The 18,125-nt window shown below is 40.2% G+C and overlaps 1 protein-coding gene across 3 annotated transcripts in view; it reads right to left on the bottom strand.

Annotated features, from left to right (window-relative positions):
- Window positions 1-18,125, bottom strand: part of slit3 (slit homolog 3 (Drosophila)) — a 292,011-nt gene that overhangs the window by 48,876 nt on the left and 225,010 nt on the right. For all 3 annotated transcript variants that reach the window (XM_054792929.1, XM_054792930.1, XM_054792931.1), the window contains 5 exons: window positions 13,473-13,636; window positions 8,074-8,206; window positions 4,856-4,924; window positions 4,670-4,741; window positions 1,253-1,324 (listed from right to left, as the gene is read on the bottom strand). In XM_054792929.1, the coding sequence (XP_054648904.1) occupies window positions 1,253-1,324; window positions 4,670-4,741; window positions 4,856-4,924; window positions 8,074-8,206; window positions 13,473-13,636 (510 nt within the window). The remainder of the gene's footprint in view (window positions 1-1,252; window positions 1,325-4,669; window positions 4,742-4,855; window positions 4,925-8,073; window positions 8,207-13,472; window positions 13,637-18,125) is intronic.

Genomic DNA, 18,125 nt, shown 5'->3' with positions numbered 1-18,125 from the left:
GGAATAATCCTGGATACTATGATCAAGAATATTAAAAAATTAATTAATGAAGTTCTCAACATGCAACAAACACCATTATATATAGCCAAAACACTGTGGAATCTGGAGTGTGCCAACAGATTTGTTGTATCTTCAAAAGCTATGAAGATCCAGAAGAAAACAACCATTATAGAAAATGCAATTTTTGTGAATAACTACTGAACTAATATTGATATCATTATGAATCCAATTGCTGACTGTATGTTTTCATAGTCAAGGAATCTAAATATGTAGATACAATAAATGTAGGACTAATATTTATGGTAGGGAACGATGGTGGTTGGAGGAGGTCTGCGCTCTTGCTTTTCTAGTATTAAATGTTTTCCACAATTATTTCTCCAAACACCACAAAATCTGGACTCAAAACATCAATGGGAACCAATGTAAAAGCAGTGTGTGGTTGCATTTAAGAATTATGATACATCGAGTCGCCGCCACCAACAAATCACACAATGCAAAGATGAAGCGGTTTTGATCTTAAGGGTCTTGAGAATAAATCCCCCACATCCCTCCCACACAAATGATTGCATGTCCTCAGTTGTTGTCCTCCACTGTTTTTACTGTGTACCATTCCTTTTTCTTGTTGACTTACATTGTGTCGCACTGTTATGATGTCACACTATAGACATAGCTGACACAGCTATCCCACAAGACAGATCAGGACTAACTGAACTAAACCACTTCGTTGGGTTAGGGCAAACAAAGGTGGCCAAGACAAATAAATAATTGGCATGGATTATGTACCACTAAGTGGGATAACAACATTACTGTTCAACACTCAAGCTGAAAATGTGACGTTTAAATCAAAATTAGCCGCCCAAGATGTGGCTGGTGGTTGTCGCTTGTTGTGTGCTCAGTGCACAGTGCATTTGGGCCATGAGACAGAGGGTGTACAAGCTGATGGATGAGACAGAGAAACACAAGCTGAAGGTCCATTCATCAAACACAACACTGGGTGGGCGGCGGGAAAGCAGGACAGAAGGAAGAAAGGAAGAATGGAGGGATGGAGGAAAAGAGGGTGCAGAACATGCAGATGATGAGAGATCGTCATTTTGATCTCTTTTAGTACACTGCTGAGACATACTTCGCGTCCTAGCACTGCGCTTGGCGTGGCACCAAGAGAGCTGATTAAACTTTGATTTAGCTCCCGAGCAGAAAACTACAGCGAAGCAGAAAGTACTGCGACACGTAAGGGCCGAAAGTCGTGACTCACAGCAGGCGGAGCGACTTGAGACCGTCGAAGGCGTGGACCGTGATGCAGCGAATTTGGTTGTAGCTGAGGATGCTGTTTGGAGAGAGAACAAGGACAAGGACAGAGGTGTTTAGTTTGCACAGTTTTATTTGGATCATGTCAACATTTACGGTCATGTTTTTGGTTTGATTAAACAAACTCTGGTACGCTTGCTTGACTGGTACGGGTCGTTTGGTCAAGTGTGAACGCCATCATCCATACCCAGGTGGACCGAGACCGCTTGATAGATGGGTTTCGGTTTACTTGGCCTTAAATATAATATTAAATTATATTATTGAACAGACTAATTGACAGACATATAATGCAATCATTTTGTACATTTTTGTACAAATTAATTACTACCAAAGTGGCTTATTTTTCAGATTGTCTGAAATATGCATATTTCTACTGTATTTTATTTACAAAAAGATAAAATACCATAAATTAAATAAGCTGACCCATTAAATTTAGAAGGAAAAAACAGATTTGTAAATATATAAGCCGCATCAGACTATAAGCCGCACATGTCCACGTCATAAAATGGCATATTGTGGTGTGCATGAGTCCGTGAGGACCAGGCGAAATCTCTATTTGACAGGAGCCAATCATGAGCTATGGAAAAAAACCTCACGACAAGCTTGTCAACCCACTGAAATTGGAAATTATAATATATCAGTCAATATATTAGTCTGACTCATTGTGTCATCTTACAAACAACATTAAACTCATTACACAGTAACTTAACACGCAAAGTGTATACCTAATAACAAACATGCACCAATACGAGTTTAAAATTTAAAAAAAAGTTTTCCCATAATGCATTTCATCTGAGCAAAGCATTTCATTGGAGGCCAAGCGGCATAGAAAATGGATGGATGGATGGTACTGCAATGATGCCTCCGTCCACCAAAAGGAGCCATAGGAACACGGAGCCCAGAGGGAGGCTGAGGTCATTGCAGCGCCCCGGCACGCACCAATGCGTTGCTCCCTATGCATTATGGGAAAACTTTAAAAGTTTTTTTTTTTCCATTTTAAACTCGTATTGGCACATGTTTGTATATTTGTCAGTTATACCTTTCGAGTGTGATGTTGCTGTGTGATGAGTTTAGTGTTGTTTGTAAGATGATGGCGTGAGTTGGACTGTTATATTGTTAAGACTGTTATAAACAATGACCTCCTGCAATTTCCAGTTGGTGGACAAGCTCGCTGTGAGTGAAATAGCTCGTGATTGACTCCTGCCAAAGAAAGAGTTACTGTTTCCCCACTGCCTCATGAGCGGCACAGTATTTAAACAGTTAGTAGTAGTTATGAAGTAAAGGAGATGTCACAAGATTGGAATTTAGCCATAAATTTGCTGCACCGCTGTATAAGCGACAGGGGTATTGGTTTAAGAAAAAAGTAGCGGCTTATACACTAGAATTTACCTATATTTGTATGTATTAACAGCTCCAAATGAAGTAAAAATTGTAATCAAACTAAAAGATACCACATGTCCTAAAAGCTTTTTGCATAACGTTTGTCTCTTTAATAGTAGCAGAACATTTAAATCACCCTTTAACCGTGTTGTTATGACCAATGAGGGGTTGCATTCAAAGACAGCGCATACTTTAATTTAACTTAAATTATAATTTCTACTCTCTCTACTCTCTCTAATAACTTTCTGGGATTTCCAAGCACACTTGAAAATATGAAAATATGCACTTCCTGTTTTGCTTTGTCTTTCTGCTTATTTTGACCACACATACACACATAAAAAAGATGTTGTGGTGATCTATTCTGAGTTTGGCGCATCCGTGAATGCATCTTGAGAATGACAAAGTGTTGTTCCCAGGACAAATGGATATTTGGTGTTGGAATTGCACTGCTGTTGATGTGCTCAGGTCAGAATAAAGTTATAAAATAGCATCAGACTCTGTGGGGAGCCCTACACTGTTCCTCCATCTGCCATCATAAAAGAATGGTGTGGCTTGCCATGATGCACATGCATTAATTACGCACAAAATGTTAACATAATTAAATGAATTAGTTACTATATCATTTTTGACAGCTCTAAAAGTAGTATGTCCGAAACATGAACCTTCCAACAGAAACCACTTGGAAATACAGCACTTTGCGGCAAAATATGTCATTTTTAACAACGCATGTCTGCCATGTTTTCTAAGTGTGCTGTACTTAGTGTGCTGCACCGGGGCATTGACTCTCGCTGGAAGACAGTCCAGTTGCGAATAATACACCGCATAACTTTTCCGTAGAATCTTCTACTCGATTCTTGTGAGAGCGAATGCAAACGAAGTAGTGGGCTATCTCATCTCCCGCGGTGCAGTAAAGACACCCTTGAGCCGCGCACTTAAATCACAGTCTGTTCAGTTTTTCCGGGGGCTAAGCGAAGCGGTTGTTTGCGCTGGACGGCTCCCTGGCGTCCACAAGCGTGACTGCACAAAATAGGAAACATAGTGGGGCGCGCGGGACGTGGATTTGGAAACAGCTAAAATGCATAGTCCACATAACCTGAAGGTAAATTAAAGTTAATATGAGCCGTGTAAAGAGTTAAAAGACAAACTACACAATAACTTTTGCCACCGCATCTCCACTTTATGACATATTTGACTTTTTAGCACAACGTTATTTGAGTTCCCCTGCATTTACTGTTAAAATTAAGCAGCTAAACAATCAATGGTATGTTTTATAATGCCAAGTCTCTCCATTTTCCCTCAAAACAAGTATTTCCTTTTCAGACCACATGTCCCCTATTTAATTTGTTTAAAAGCCAAGTGAAGACTCCTTTCAATACACAGTGTGCCGATTATGAATTGGATTATGAATGTAATGTTTTGGACAGATGATGCATGTATAGACTGATGCATGCATTCAAAATGAATTCAAAATTCAAAATAAATGCAATAATGCCCCAATTTTTTACACATTTGTGGCGACCCCTACGGGTTGTGCAAAAAATGCTTTGGAAGGCATGCTAGCAAACATGTAATACAGATAGACTTAAAGTTTCATAGTCATTAGACAAATGGTCAATGACTAGCTGCAAAGTCCCATCCATGTCCCTGCAAAGATGTTTTACTTGATGGTGGCCATGTTTTTCAACCAATCTTGCTCAAATTTTACACACATGTGCTTGTGTGTCACCGAAAAGGATATACCAAATTTCATGGTGATGCGGCTAAGCACGCTAAGTTACAGTGGGGTGTTTTGTAGAGCACATTGAGCTGTGTGAGAATTTCAAGTCATGGGGTCAAACTTTAGGGTTTAATAAAGCACCACCATATGGTGTATTTGTCTGAAAAAATAATAGTACAGGCAACGCAGCAGGGGTGCAGGTTTTGACAGATTTTCACCCTTTTGTATGCAGCAGGAGTAGAGTCATGTACGTCCGTAGAAACTTACAGTGTGGCCAGTTGTGTCATGTTGCTAAAGGTGTACGGGGCCACTGTGCTGATGCTGTTGTTGCTCAGGTCTCTGTGGACGCAAAAACACAGTCAATACACCCACACACACACACTATCTGGACACACACTTTGTCAACCTGCACAAGGGTTTAGCAGAGGGATGCAAGCAATGAGGTGTACGTACACCAGTGACAGATGCTTCAGGGCCGCCAGCTCCTTGGGCACAGAAGTCAGCATATTTCCCTCCAGGTAACTGCGAGGACAAAAAAAAAAGTAGATGTGATATATTTGTAGAGGAACAGAAGCAAACAGCATATTTTACAAAGAGAGTTCAGGTTTAGCGTGTGTGGAAACCCCCCCCCCCCAAAACTCTAAATCGAATGCGTCTCTGGAGTTTTTACACACACTGCTCCATGATCTCACTCTCTTCCACCTCAGGTCATAAGTAGGCCATGTGGACACTATGATGGAGTGTCTTCTTCAAGCCTGATCGATAGCTAATCACTGTTATTCACCCTGAGGAGCAGGAGCCATTCCATAGCTGGGGGAGCGGCATGCCATTGTTCACCTTTGCTAAGAGGGATATTCTTTCTGCTTTTTCATCTTCTACACTCTTTCTGCTCGCTGGTAACATTATAGCTCTTCTGCATTAAAAATGAGAAAATCCACAACTAAATGTTGCAAATTTCATCAGGAAAAGGCACCAGTGAGCGATAGCATGGACTTTGCAGTATTTTGCCAATCACACATACCGTATTACACAAGTTGGCTCCTTCGCATCTTTCCTTGCATTGTGACATTTGAAAACCATTGTTTAAAGAGCGGACAGTTTCTGGCTTGCCGTCTAGATTTCTGTAGCAATGCTGCGGGGGCTTTCCTGCATGTTTCCCTCCTACGGTTGGCAATACTGTACACACGATATTCAAACATGTAATGGAAAATACTGTTAAAACAAATCAGATGATGACAACAGGTCATCCGTGTCTGCTAATCATCCAATCAATTTTCTATGCCACTTATCCCAGCTGACTTCGGGTGAAAGGCGGGGCATACCCTGGATTGGTCGCCAGTCAATCACAGGGCACATATAGACAAACAACCATTCACACTCACATTCATATCTATGGACATTTTAAGAGTCTACAATTAACCTAACATGCATGTTTTTGGAATATGGAAGGGAGCTGGAGTGCCCGGAGAAAATCCACGCACCGGGAGAACATGCAAATTCCACAAAGAGATGCCCAACGGAGATTTGACTGTGTGGCCAACATGCTAACCACTAGGCCACTGTGCGGCCTGTCTGCTATTTTCTCATATAATATGTCCCATATAACTACAACATCCACCTGTCATTTTGAGCAAGTTGCCAACAGTCCCTTTAATGAAAACACATTAAAGTGCAGTTTAAATGTGAGGTAGTGCCAAATTATATGGTGTGCCAGCACAAAACAAATTTCAGGATCAGTTCAGCAACAATACGTTGTAATTAGAATATGTTTTTATTAAAAATAACGCGCTAACGGTGGTAACGAATGTATTTACTTAATTACAATACATTTTTAGCGTAATTAACGCATATGCATCATGGCAAGCCACGCCTCTCTGTTATGACGACAGATGACGGCACAGTGTAGCTCCCCGCTAAGTCACGCAGAGTATGCTGCTCTTTAATAACTTTATTCCGACCTGAACAGATCAACGGCAGTGCAATTCCAACACCATATATGCATCTCCAATTCACAAACACGTCCATTCAGCTCTGGAACGACACTTCCTAAGCTGCCACTAGACCCCGACGATATGCATTTAGAGATACACCGAACATCACAAGAACGCCTTTATTATGCGTGTGGTCTAAATAAACAGAAAGACAAAGGAAAACAACTTGTGGATATTCTTATCGCTTACTTTGTAACTCTTAATGAATAAGTACAATTTGCTGCATTTAAGTATGTGTTAAAATCCCAGCAATAAACTTAAATGACGTGGTGTTTTTGAACATGACCCTTCTTCGCTCATAATAACACGGTTAAAGTGTGATTCAAATTTTCCGTTACTATTAAAGTAACTAGTAACCATCCATCCATCCATTTTCTATACCGCTTCTCCTCATTAGGGTCGCGGGGGTATGCTGGAGCCTATCTCAGCTAACTTCGGGCGAGAGGCGGGGTACACCCTGGACTGGTCGCCAGCCAATCGCAGGGTACATATAGACAAACAACCATTCACAGTCACATTCATACCTATGGACAATTTAGAGTCACCAATTAACCTAACATGCATGTTTTTGGAATGTGGGAGGAAACCGGACTCCATGCACGCACGGGGAGAACATGCAAACTCCACACAGAAATGCCCCAGGGGAGAATCGAACCAGGTCTTCCCGATCTCCAGACTGTGACTGTGTGGCCAACACTGTGTGGTGTTAGGTAAACAGATTTTAGATGTGTGCTATCTTTTTGCTTGATTCAGTTAATTTGGAACTGTTGATACATACAAATATAATCCAAATAATCCAGTCCTGTATTTTATCTTTCTTTCAAAAAATACAGTAAAAATGGGCAGATTTCAGACATAGTTGCAAATGGTGATTTTCTATTCCGCTTGTTAATCATGATTAATTAATGTGAAAACATTGATTAATCTCATTAACATTTTGAATCATTTGACAGCCTTAGTTTTTATCCACAAATTCAAAAATTATTTGAAATAAAAGTGTGTGTAAAGTTTTTCAGTACATGTTATATCTGGGGAGTTGAATCAGAGCATTTGCACATGGACCTGGATAAGAAATTAAACAAAAGTTAAAAATCGAGCGAATCCAGTTGCTCTGATTCAATACCGAGTATGCAAGTTTCATAATAATAGGAGGACCATTTCTTCTGTAGACCACCCCTATGCCTGGGTCAATAGATCGAATTGGGCATTAAACAGTACTGTCATACAGTACCTGGTAGTCTTCATTGTGTGCGGAATTTCCCCATGCAATGTGAACTTTCGCTTTATGCCGCGCTGTTCTTCAGTAGCTATCTCGCTGTGTGTCAGATGGACGGCTTAAGTCCACACTTGATGTCCTTCCCCTCCTGCTCAACCTCCCCGCGACCCACTGAAAACTGCTGGGTCGCGACCCATCAGTTGAGAATCACTGCCCTAGGCTACTGTGATGATTGAGTCTTTTCATGAATTTCATGAATATGCCTGCCAAGCATAGCAACAACTAAAACAATTTAAAAAATCATTACATTAAATTAAATGATTACATTAAAAAAATTATTCTGGTGATCCACCTTTTTTCCTTGTCTGTGCAATGTATTGTTGTACTGTATCACAGTAGGATATGTGAATTTAAAAAAGCCTAGAAGTGCGTGTGTGCTGGAGGGTGTAGTACACCAGACTCACAGTTCCGTTGTGTCCTTGGGAATGCCCTTGGGCAGCGAGTGCAGCCCTCTGTTGCTGCATCGCACCACGTTGTCTGAGCATGTGCAGACATCTGGGCAGCCAGACGCAGGAAGACAGCCGTTATCCTCGCCACCTGAAAGACGGAGCGGGAGGAAAGGGGGGAGGTTCTGTGAGTTTAAGAGTGAGATTTTTTTCATCATTTTTAAATGAGTTGTACTATTTTCATTCCCCCAGTGGGTGATATTCTGCATACACTAATAGTTCAATTGCAGTTCAACGATATCACACCACTGAGTAATCAGGGGGTTTGGTGCATTTCATGGTGCAGGTCTCCAACATTAAGTGTCAATTTTCTATTATTATTATTATTATTAATATTTCATCCAATGCAGGATTTGAACCTTTGACCCTCCAGTCTCAAGCCAAACTACAATATATTAACATTATTAATTATAATAACATGAGGTTTAATGGTACTTATTCATGAGTTAAATGTAGATAAAGCTTAAGGACATTAAAGAAAAACATTAAAACTGCCCACCTGTATGTTTATGTGGAGTATAATGAGAGGGTGAAAAAGCACAATTAGCTAGCAGTGCAATAAACCTTAACCTTTATCTTTTACAGTGTACACAACACATACGTATATGCCGGACTTCCTCAAATGGTGTCCATGGGCATTTACAGTATTTACTGAACTGCAGACAACACCAGGTGCTTATTTGAAGGATGCAACTTTGGAGAGGTGGCCTTTATTGTATCAACGCTTCTGCAAGGATGCACTTGCATGAACAGAGAGAATGCAAGCATTTTGGCGTAGTCATAACAGTATAGGCGGTCCTCAGTGGTTATGACAGTCCCATAAATTATTAAAACTGTCCAAAAAGAAAAGAAGAACTACTTACATGCATATGGCGGAACAATACATAGTCATGCGTCACTACACTTAGGAAAAACGACACTTTCGTTCTTTTCATTTAACTTTTTGCCCTTCATTATGTCTCCCAAGCATGAGGCAGACTCTCCTGATGGCAGTGTGTCAAAGAAAAGGAAAGTGAAAGTGAAAAGTCAAGTGAAATTAGACAAAGAAGGCTCAGAAAGTGAGGAAAATATTGGCTGCATGCCTGCTCCGAGCTGGAACAATCATCAAGGATAAAAATGGTATCTTTTGAACATGTGAAAGGATTTGCTCCTATGAAATGGACAGTGATAACTACACAGCTTAATTACTGCCGCCTGTACTCTTCCCAAACTAGAAAGCAACACTAAAGGTATTGTTGAGGCATGTTTAAAAGGTGTAAGCATTGGTTATGATGTGAGCTGTGCCATTATACATCTAGTTTGGTTTGTGCTTGCTGCACGGCTACAGTATAAGACCATGCAAGTGCGCATTTTGTTCAGTATATGTTTTCTTAATTAGGTATATAATTTAAGTAGTCTACAGAATGGGAGGATACAAGTGGTGTTGGTCTTTCATCAGCTACACACCCATGATGATAACATTTACAAGATCCAGGTTTAGCATACTGAACCGAAATGTCATGTCTCGTGAAAACAAGAGTATTTTAAAGGTGCCACCAACTGGTACTTTTAATGAGGTGACAAGAGATGAGTCCGTTTGGGGAGAGGTGTTTATTTGGTCAAGTGGATCACACACCGGGTGACTATTGAGGAAATACAGTAGTCCTTTTATTTTCTCTTATTTATATTCTTTATTTGTATATTATTATCTCTCATATTTTATGTGGTCCGTGGATTTTTCAGTCTGACGTAACATGTAAATACCTCTACTATAGTACATATAAAGTCTTACTATCTTATTTCATATGAACAGAAGCTGATAAGATCTGAAAAAAGGAAATCTTCACTGTCCAAAATGTACTCATGACGTGTGCTAACTAGTGCACATGTAACACATGAAAAACCATCCTGCAGCATGCTCACAAACACATGGTGGGAACCAAAAACACATGGTGGACCGTAACCTCAGAGTGAGGAAGGATCAGAGCCCAAAGCGTTGTTCTTGGCCGAGAACAGCTTCCATTTCCTCGTATGACACCCACATACATACACACACACACACGCATAATTGTTCATACTACAAGTACTGCAGTGTGATGCTGCATTATGGGAAACACTTGAACCGTACTTCTTAAAGAGTGAAAACCAACAGAGTTAAAAACCATAATGAAGGATAATGAGGCGCAGTCACTGAGCCAATAATAACGCAATTTCAACAAAGTGAAGAGACACCGTAGGCAAGAACAAGAATACTGTTTGTATTTAAATGCGGTCATGCTGGATTGCTGTATACAACGGATTTGGCGCAATAGCGTGCCTGGAAGCGACAACTTTTGGTTGAATTTTTTTCTTGTCTCTTCATTATCCTCATTGGCCTGAGAAGTTTTGTCAACAGCCCTAGTCAGAAAGCTTCTTAACGTAGTTTGTCTCTTTATGCACACGCTGGCCATCTTGGACCCCACAGTGATGGCAGACTAAAATTAAATGACCGGATATGATTATTAAATAATACCAACAAAATCACACGATTTCCAAAATGGATATATATTTACATTTAATTTGATACATTTATCGCAATATATCGGCTATCTGCAATATCACAGTATGACAATGCTACATCGTATCGTGATGCATACTGTATCATGAAGTCCTTGCCAATAGCCACCCCTCGTAATACTTAGTCACGGTACTTGGGGTGTAACGATTAATTCACTACATCGATGCATTGATTTATATTCCTATGATTCAACTACATCGATCTGGGTACTCAAGTTTGCATTCAGGACGACATACATATCAATCTAACATTGTTTAAAAGGTAATCAATCGATTGAATTGATACTCGGAAATAAAGCATTGGATTTAAGCACGGCAGGCTTTATATGGGTGTGTTTTTTTTTCGCACTTTTAAAGACGTTAAACGTTAATCGATTGATTCTGCCTGTCTGTGACGTCATCGTCTTCTGGATATGTGGAGGTCATGGGAGTTGCAGTGGACCTGTGAAACAGTTGATTCGCTTCTTTTTCTTACGCTGAGCCGGACGTCAACGTCGCCGCCATATGGGATGTGGCAAGAGTCAGAGAGGAGAGGATGCCTCAATCATGCGCTGCATGGAAGTGTACAACTCGTTGTACTGCCCAAACCAAATCCCAGGGAATAAGCTTTCACAGGTAAGACTTAAAAAATACCTTTGATAGTATTTGGCCCATAGACTGCATGATTTGGCCATTATAACATCGTTTTGAGAGCATAATTTGCCAACGTTGTGGAAAACACTGTATTCCCGTGCACAATTCACTCATTGTCATCTCCCACTCTTGTCACTATTTTCATACATACATGAAACATGTCAGTCATGAATGTGTATCCCTGACACACACGCACACGCAGTGCTGGCAGAACAAATGAGGAGTGACGATATTAAGAATGTGGGATAGCTGACTGACTGTGACTGGGTGATTGAGTAAGTGTAAAATAAGTATGAGTTAAAATAAGTTCATTCGGCACATACAGGTGAAAGTTTCAACACCTAATTGAAGATACCAAACCACATTCATTTGCTGAGGAATTTGCATGTCTCTTACCTTTGGGTGCAAAGTGCAGGTTTGGATTGCACTATTTAAAGTAAATAATTAATCATGGCCAGCTATACCACCCTCTGTTCATCCTGATTTTGTATTGCCTTTTTAACTCATTTTTTGAACTCATTGATCATTTATTCTTAAGTATGTCAACATTATTAATCATTTATACTGGATTCACTTACAAAAAACAAGGGGGATCTAGGAAGCTTCACCTGCACTATCCACTATCCAGGTATTTATTTCACAGTCACACTGTTTGAATTTTTGGCTAAAAAGTTGCTGAATCGATTTAAAGTTACTGAATCATTTTGGATCGCTTCGTTCTAAATGAACCAATGTCGTCCTTGAATCGTATTGGAAACCACAAATCGTGATATGAATCGAATCGTTATTAAAATGAATCGTTACACCGCTACATGGTACAGATCATTTTTTTTGTTTTGACCCTTCAGTTGTATTCAAAGTAAAAATGGACACAACAAAACAAGATAAAAACATATATACAGTAATCCGTCGTTTATCACAATTAATTGGTTCAAGACCCAACAGTGATAAGTGATTTTCCGCAAAATTGGGTTCAATATTAATAAATGGAAGACATTTATAGTTAAGTTAACATACTAGCTAATAGTTAAAAACTATATTTTTTTAATTAGTTGTTTAGTTTCGCTTGACCGTCTAAAAAAATTGTTGAAATATTAGTTGTTAGAAAATAGTTCTTAGTGGCAGAACTAATTTATTTACAAAACTTTGAAAATAATAAAATCTTTTTTAAAAAAAGGTGTGCATCTACTGGTTTTTCTGTTTCTGAATGATTTTTGCATCCCAGTTGGACACCAGTGGTTGGGGACTGTTGCTTTACATGGACTAAAAGTGCACTTTTGGTCACAATGCAGATTTGAAAAAGGTTTTTAAAAAAGAAGAGGCAAACAATTCCTTCACTGTTTGACTTTATATATTCAAATCTTAAAACAAGATTTCTTCACAGGCGCCAAACCAGCTAACCACTTCCCAAGAGTTTGCAGTGAGAGACCTGAGAAAAGCATATAGCGTCAAACTTGGCAGCCAAGCTAGCAGCCTTGGTGGTGATGGGAAGGCATTGTCGTGGTAACGGCAGCGTCAAAAGCGGGAACCACAAAGTGATGTCATGCGAGGCTGCTGCTGCAGGCCAGCGGTTAGCGATCTCCCTGTCCTCACAATGCCCTGCTGAAGGATGTGGGCGTGCAATGTGAGGCACGTCTCCAACCAAACTGACAAGGCAGTTTGCGTAAGACGCAGGGCTCAAAAGGCTGACGTGAACATTTGGCTGGTTGAAACGTCGACGTCATTCGGACTGAGCGGATGCCCAGTTTGTTCAAGCTAAGTACTCACCCAGAGACACAACATGACATAATGACAACAATTACCATCATTGAAACAACCTTGATTCATTTGAACATCAATCCATTTTTTAATGCTGCATTTTAGACCGCTAGGATGTTGGAAGTTTAGGAGGTCCGACCTCAAAATGTTCCGATTGAAAGTAAACCAAAAACCAAAAAATATAGCTGACGACTGTGATAAGCTACTATTTGTTTTGTTTGTCAACAGATTATTTGACTGTCCTACTCAGGTTACTGGAATGCAGCAAGAGCCTTTTACCTAATTGTGTTTGTTTTACATGTTATTGGACTGGCTAACTTCAGCAAAAGCCAAGTCTTTTCAAGGTTCCTTTAGGCATTTTAAAATGAATGCCATTGAAAATCAGTACAGACATTTGGTATGACAAATACATAAACAAGAGCTTGCGTTACCATCGCATGTAAAGTCGGGGTTTGCCACATCCTGGATGGGGATCTCCTTCAGGAAGGCCGGCCTCTGACAGCGAGGGTTTCCGCTCACCACTCTGGTCTTCTTCAACCACTGACCCAGCCAGGCCAAGTGACAGTCACACATGTATGGGTTGGACAGCAGGTTACTGCAACAAAGACACACAAGGTTGAGCTCAATGAAAGCGAGCACGAAGCGTTTGCGTTCATCCATTTCAACCATGGACAGTGCGTGATGGTGCTGGAAAGTTTGGCTGAAATTCTGCAAAAAATATTACAGTCGATGCTGTGCAAAATTTGCAACGCCATCAAATCATGCAAAAGAGCGTGCACCACTAACAGGATTAAACACCACCGGATTCACAGAGTGCCCTGTTTTTGACGCGCTATGCCGAACTTCTTGCAACGAGTGAGGTAAGTAAAACAATAAATTACGTCCATCTTATGCCAACATTGACACAGCAAACAAATTATACTTTATACTGTGAATACGGTGGCCAACTCAAATATCCAGCTAACGTAAGGCTGTGTACTGTAGCGACCCTGAAGTTATGCTAACATACATGTTCAGGTTCTGGTCGTCTGACTGTTTTGGGTTGCCGTGAACACACCAGGGGTGGGGGCGTGTCGTTTGCCGTCAGTTGAGGAAGAGCCATTGTTGTGCTGGTGTGCTTCTTACAGCCGACAGTAGCCATTATTTCTTTGCAATAAAGAGCTTGTTGATCAATCAACTCCTTGTGATTTTAATAACGTCTGTGCAGATGTTACACTGCTGTCAGAAGTGAAACACCGGACGGCGTGGCGGCATTGCATGGTGAAGGCGGCGGTTTCCCGAGAATCACGAAGAGGTGGTAAATCAACAAGCTCTTTTATGCAAAGAAATAACGGCTACTGTCGGCTGTAAAAAGCACAACAGTGGCTCCTCTTCAACTGACGCCAAATGGCACGCCCCCACCCTTGGTGAGTTCACGGCAACCCAAAACAGTCAGACGACCAGAACACAAACATGTATATTAGCATAACTTCAGGGTCGCTACAACACTTATTCATTGAAAAACAACCTGACGTTAACACAAGCTTTAGCCAGGAAGTTGACCCCGCATTCAGTGTTACTCGATTCACCGTACTTGTTTGATATTCCGCACGCAGGTCAGTAGGAACTCTGTAACATTGTTAAGTTACACTGTCTATTCTTCATCATAAGACACTCACATACACAACATGATATGTGGAATTCTTTTTCATGAGGTTTTCAAAACCTGTATTCCTTTGTAAAGAGACTTCTAAACATTTATGTTCAAGTTCAATGGTTTGATATTTATAGACCGGTTAAAAATAGCCTTGTGAGAAATTTATAGTAATTAATAAAAAAAGTAATTCATAAAAAGTTTATAGCATTTTCAAAAAATCAAGGAGACATTCAGACATTTTGTCCAAGAACTTTGGTTAACACCCTCATTTAAACCATGTGAACTTTTACCCACCTCTGAAAAGGAATCAGAATCCGGAACCATTAGGAATCGGAATCGAAATGAGGAATCAGATTCAGAACTGGAATCGCTCAAATTCAAACGATGCCCAACCCTAATCAATGTGTTTACATAACCATATCGGATCGGCCTGAACAGAACCAAACAGGTATTAGTGATCGTGCCTGTTATGGCCTGCTTTTAGCAATGGAAAAGGGCACTGATTTGATGACACCATTTTTTAAAGATATCTAAGCATCTTTTTGCTTTAAAAATAAACCCTTGGTGCAAAGATGCCACTGGACAAAGGCAAACAGAAGCAAGCGAGAGTTTTTTTCGTTACTAAGAAGAGCAGAATTGCTCTATTTACTTTACAGCGCAGCAAACAACTCGAGCACCATGGCGCGTTTGGTCATAAACTCAGAGACATTTAGACAGAAGACCGGGGGAGGGGGGAATAAAAGAAGCAGAGAGAGAAAAAGGTTATCATTCATTTTTTATTCATTTGGTGAACTAAATGAGATACAGAGAGGCTGAGATAAGCAGGCCAGGCGAGCCAAACAGTGAAAGAGAAAGAAAAAAGGTTATCTCATTCATCTTATTCTTATTCCATGAATTCTCAGCGTTTTGTTGCCTTTTCTGATGGCTCATGTTATATTTATGATATTTATGGTAAAGGGATATTAAAACTGAGGGTTGGGAGGTGGGGTTCTTGAAAAACAAATAATGGGTCAGCACTGGAAATTGCGTACTTTGTAACAAGAAGGAACATGCAACTCAAACCTACCTTAACTGTAGCATCGGAAGTTGTATTATTATCTTTCCTCAAAACTTATCAAGCCACAGGAGGGCGTCTGTTCCTGACTAAAACACTCTTTCATTACTACCATCCATGTTACAAACAACAAAGCTTTAAAATGTTCTTAATTTTTACAGCTTTTGCTGTTTTCTGAAGTCAGAGTCCGTCTTTAGATCATGTTTTAAAGGCTTTTCAATTTTAACGTTGCAGAAACATTGTGCAGTAATCCCTCGTTTATTGTAGTTAAGTGGTTCCAGACCTGACTGTGATAAATGAATTTCCACGAAGTAGGATACCTATGTATAAATTGAATATTTTTATAGTTAGGACATAGAAAACTTGCTCACGACCTTCTAAATACGTTTTTTTTTTAAACATGATTATAGCCCTCTTGACCTGAACTAATACTGTACCTCTATAGTCACCTTTACACTCGTATTACCCGATATAGTAGACGCAATAAGAGAAAATAAGCCATTTAAGACATAAATAAGACTCATGCTCGTGTGTGCTGCCATAAATGTGTTCCGGTGCTAGGGGAGCTGAATGGTGGGGCGGACCAGAAGTGGCGTCGGGGTTCAGCGTTGAGTTTTAGCTTGCCATGGGTTACTGCCGCAACAGTAGCCTATGTTTATTATTATTATATTATCATCATCATTATTATTATTATTATTATTATTATTATTATTAGTATTATTATTATTATTATTATTATTATTGTGCCTGTTGTGAGATCATTCAAACCTGCAATAAAAGCCAGTTGGTCCGGCGATAAGTCTGGTGCTTGCGTTTCTCACCGAACATTACAGTAACATTACTGACACCTAGTGACCAGAATGGCCACCTGCCTATAGCGGCCACTGAAAAATCCCCCGCAGCAAATTTACATGTTATAGACCCTGTGTATAGCAGTCACCTGTCCGATGCGGCCAGCAGCCACCCATTTTGTCTCCCTTGGTCAATATCTGACCGCATATAGCGGCCAAATTACAGACTCAAATAGAAGCTTCATGAACAAAAAAGTTTCGTTTTTCAATCAATGAAGCCGTCGTGTGTAGACTTTAATTACTGAGTCCTAGCTCAGTCACAATCATTCACAAGATCCACAAAAACTGTCAGTTGTTCCACATAAAAAAGCCATCTTCTTTTGAGCTTGCTATTTCCTGGTCAAACATGTAACTTTAAGAGCATTTGCATTTGCAAAAAAACATTACCGCAAAGTAGGCTGGGAACAGGACGTGCTCCCAGCGACGCTACAATACAATACAATACTGCCTGCACGCTAAAACCATGCTAGCATATGTTTTTAAAAAGCAGCGGGAGCAAAACTGAGTTCAGTTGTACTTAATTGAATTATTTTAGAATGTACTCATGTTATTTTTGATCAATCCTCATCCACAAATCCATCAAAGTCCTCATCTTCTGTATATAAAAAAAGCAGTCTTCTTTGCCGTTCGCTTAACTTGTCAGTGTTATTCAGCTCCGAACTGAGGTAAGGGTGACCTGAGTCCAGCAAAGAAGGAAACTTCTCCTGTTGCTTCTGCCAACTTTATTTATTGAACGCAGCCACCAGAGAGCACACAGAACACACACACCTCCAATCTCGTCTCTCCTTCCTGCTTGCCCACAAGGCAAAGGTTAAACAAGCCCCACTACATAGCTGTCCAGGCAATGCCTGTAACAAGTGACACCGTTTATTTCCTGGTGTGAGACAATGTGCACTGGTCAATACTGTAATGCTGCTTGTTGTGGGGAAGGAGAGACTCACGTCGCCGATGCACTTTAATCGCTTTATTAACAGCGGAGAACACTGCAGGACTTTACATCCACGCCAACATAAACACACTTCCCAACTCTCTCGAAACTCACAGCTAGCACTGAGCAAGTTCTCCTGCTCGGGACGCCCGCGTCACTTCCCGATGAACTAAAGCTGTAATGACACTCTGCCGTATAAAAAGTAAAATATTAAAAACAACCGCAAGACATTACTAGCACAGCTTTGTTCTGTGGGTGATGGATAATAACAAGCCTAGTAGTGCTGTACAACTTTTATCCGCAGTCCCACAGTGCCTTCTACTGGTCAACATTATTTTTTTCGTTTTTTTTTTCTTTTTTTTCCCTCTACTGGTCAACATTCAAACTGGACGTCAACCTGTCTATAGAGGCCACCTGTCTATAGCGGCCACTTTTACAGTCTCCCACTAGTGGTTGCTATAGACAAGTTTGACTGTATTTGTATTTTAGTTCATTTAGCCACTTCTATGCTTGAAAATTTCTAAATAAGGCAAAATATGTATATTTTTGACTGACAATAGTATTTAACCTCGAAACAGCACCATTTATACAATGTTAAAAGTAAAGCTGCTACAG

The sequence above is a fragment of the Dunckerocampus dactyliophorus genome, chromosome 11, assembly GCF_027744805.1.
Source record: "Dunckerocampus dactyliophorus isolate RoL2022-P2 chromosome 11, RoL_Ddac_1.1, whole genome shotgun sequence".
NCBI lineage: Eukaryota > Metazoa > Chordata > Actinopteri > Syngnathiformes > Syngnathidae > Dunckerocampus > Dunckerocampus dactyliophorus.
The sequence above is the reverse complement of the archived record's forward strand: the minus strand, read 5'-3'. Positions and strand labels throughout refer to the sequence as shown.